Genomic DNA, 1,766 nt, shown 5'->3' with positions numbered 1-1,766 from the left:
CTGCTGCTGCTGCCGTTGCGGCTGCTGCTGCTGCTGCTGCTGCAGCTGCTGCTGCTGCTGTGGCTGCTGCTGGCGTCGGCTGCCCAAGACTTCGTTGCCCCAGCGCAGAAGCTCTTCAGAAGGCTGCAGCAGCAAACGCTCACTGCAGCCCTAAACCCTAAACCCTAAACCCTAGACCGTAAACCCTAGACCGTAATCCCCGGACCAACACAGCCTCCCCGAAGTCTCACCGTGGAGACGCTCTCTGCTGTTGTGGAGGCTGGGCTACACTCTTGCTGCTGCTGCTGCTGCTGGTGCTGCTGCTTCAGCGCCTCTGCTGCTGCTTCGCCCTCCCTCTTCAGTGCTGCGCTGCAAGCAGCAAGACGCTCTTCTGGTGTCGCCTGCAATCGGAAGGAGCCACGCAGCTCGAAGGGTTCCCCTGTACAAACACCGCACGCCACCAGCAGCAGCAGCAGCTGCAGCAGCTGCAGCAGCAGCAGCAATTGCTGCAGCTGCACTGAAGCCACAGCTCGGCTGCAGCATCCAGCACGGAAATGCACAGCAAACCGAAGCAGCACAGCAGCTTTCTGCACAGACCATCACAGCAGCAGCGCTCCACGCAGCAGCTGCTACTGCAGCAAATGGAGATGCATAGCACATTAAGCAGCAGCAGCAGCGGCAGCAGCAGCAACAGCAGCAGGTTTTGAAGCAGTGGGCAATACCCGTTGCCGATGCCAGTCGCTCGGACTTCTCGCTGCCGCTGTCGCTCGTCTCGTCTTCCTCCTCATCCTGCTGCTTCTGCTGTTGCTGCTGCTGCTGCTGCTGCTGCTGCGCCGGGTTCGTGGGGGCGAATCTGCTGCAGGCGACGCACCAGTCCTTTCCTTGCCTCTGCCGCATCAGGGGGACTCTGCTGCACTGAACATACACCCCAAACCGCACACCTGCAGCGCCAAATACTCTCCCTTAGGGTTTGGGCTTCACCTCATTGCCAAATCCCAGACCAAACCCCAAACCCTAAACCCTAAACCCTTGAAATGGGAAGGCTGGGGTTTACAGACTGGGGTTTGCTTCTCACGTAGGGGCAATTTTCGCTCAGCATAGTCCAGCCCTGCAGCAGCTTTTCGGCCAGCATTTCGCTTTCTGTCTGCTTCTTTCCAGTTGCCATTTTCCGAGGGTTTAGGGTTTAGGGTTTAGGGTTTGGTGTAGGGTTTGGACGCTCGTGAGGGCGGCGTGTGTCCCGTAAGCAGCGCCGCTACTGCTGCTGCTGCTGTTACTCGCGTCGCTGCTGCTGCCGCTGCTGCTGCCGCTGCTGCTGCTGCTTGTGGTCACTGAAGTCGCTTGCTTCGGCGCAAGGATCGAGACGTGGGTTTGGTGCAGACGCTGGCGGGAGCAGCAGCAGCAGCAGCAGTAATTGCAGCCTTCTACGCCAATGAACACAAATAAAGGCAAATAAATTCAAAGACAAAAGTTATTTCCTTTTTCTTCGGGCCTTCTGCGGCCCCACAATCGTGGGCCCCCAGCAGCAACTGCAGCAGCAGCAGCTGCTGCTGCTGCTGCTGTAGCCAGCACGTGCTGCTGGTGCTGGGAACGCCAGCGAATAGTATGATTGCTGCTGCAGCGCCTTCCTCTGCTGTTTTTGCTTAAATGTAGTACTTAAATATATGTTTTTGTCTTCGATGCCATTTGCTGCTTCTGTTCTAACTGGCGCTGCTGCTGATCGGGCTGCTGGTATGTATGCGTAGGTAACCAAGGCGGTGCTGCTACTGTTGCTGCTGCTGCTGCCGCCC

General features: G+C 57.9%; 1 protein-coding gene across 1 annotated transcript; it reads right to left on the bottom strand.

Annotated features, from left to right (window-relative positions):
• Positions 1 to 139: 139 nt before the first annotated feature.
• On the bottom strand, positions 140 to 1,144 carry ETH_00040265 (uncharacterized protein; the record flags this gene model as incomplete). Its single annotated transcript, XM_013380227.1, has 4 exons — positions 140 to 142; positions 231 to 418; positions 702 to 894; positions 1,055 to 1,144. 4 exons carry the CDS (start codon positions 1,142 to 1,144, stop codon positions 140 to 142), a joined length of 474 nt encoding a protein of 157 aa, XP_013235681.1.
• Between the last annotated feature and the right edge of the window lie 622 nt (positions 1,145 to 1,766).

This window comes from Eimeria tenella, genomic scaffold, assembly GCF_000499545.2.
Source record: "Eimeria tenella Houghton genomic scaffold, Eth_scaff4618, whole genome shotgun sequence".
In the NCBI taxonomy this organism is placed as follows: domain Eukaryota; phylum Apicomplexa; class Conoidasida; order Eucoccidiorida; family Eimeriidae; genus Eimeria; species Eimeria tenella.
The sequence above is the reverse complement of the archived record's forward strand: the minus strand, read 5'-3'. Positions and strand labels throughout refer to the sequence as shown.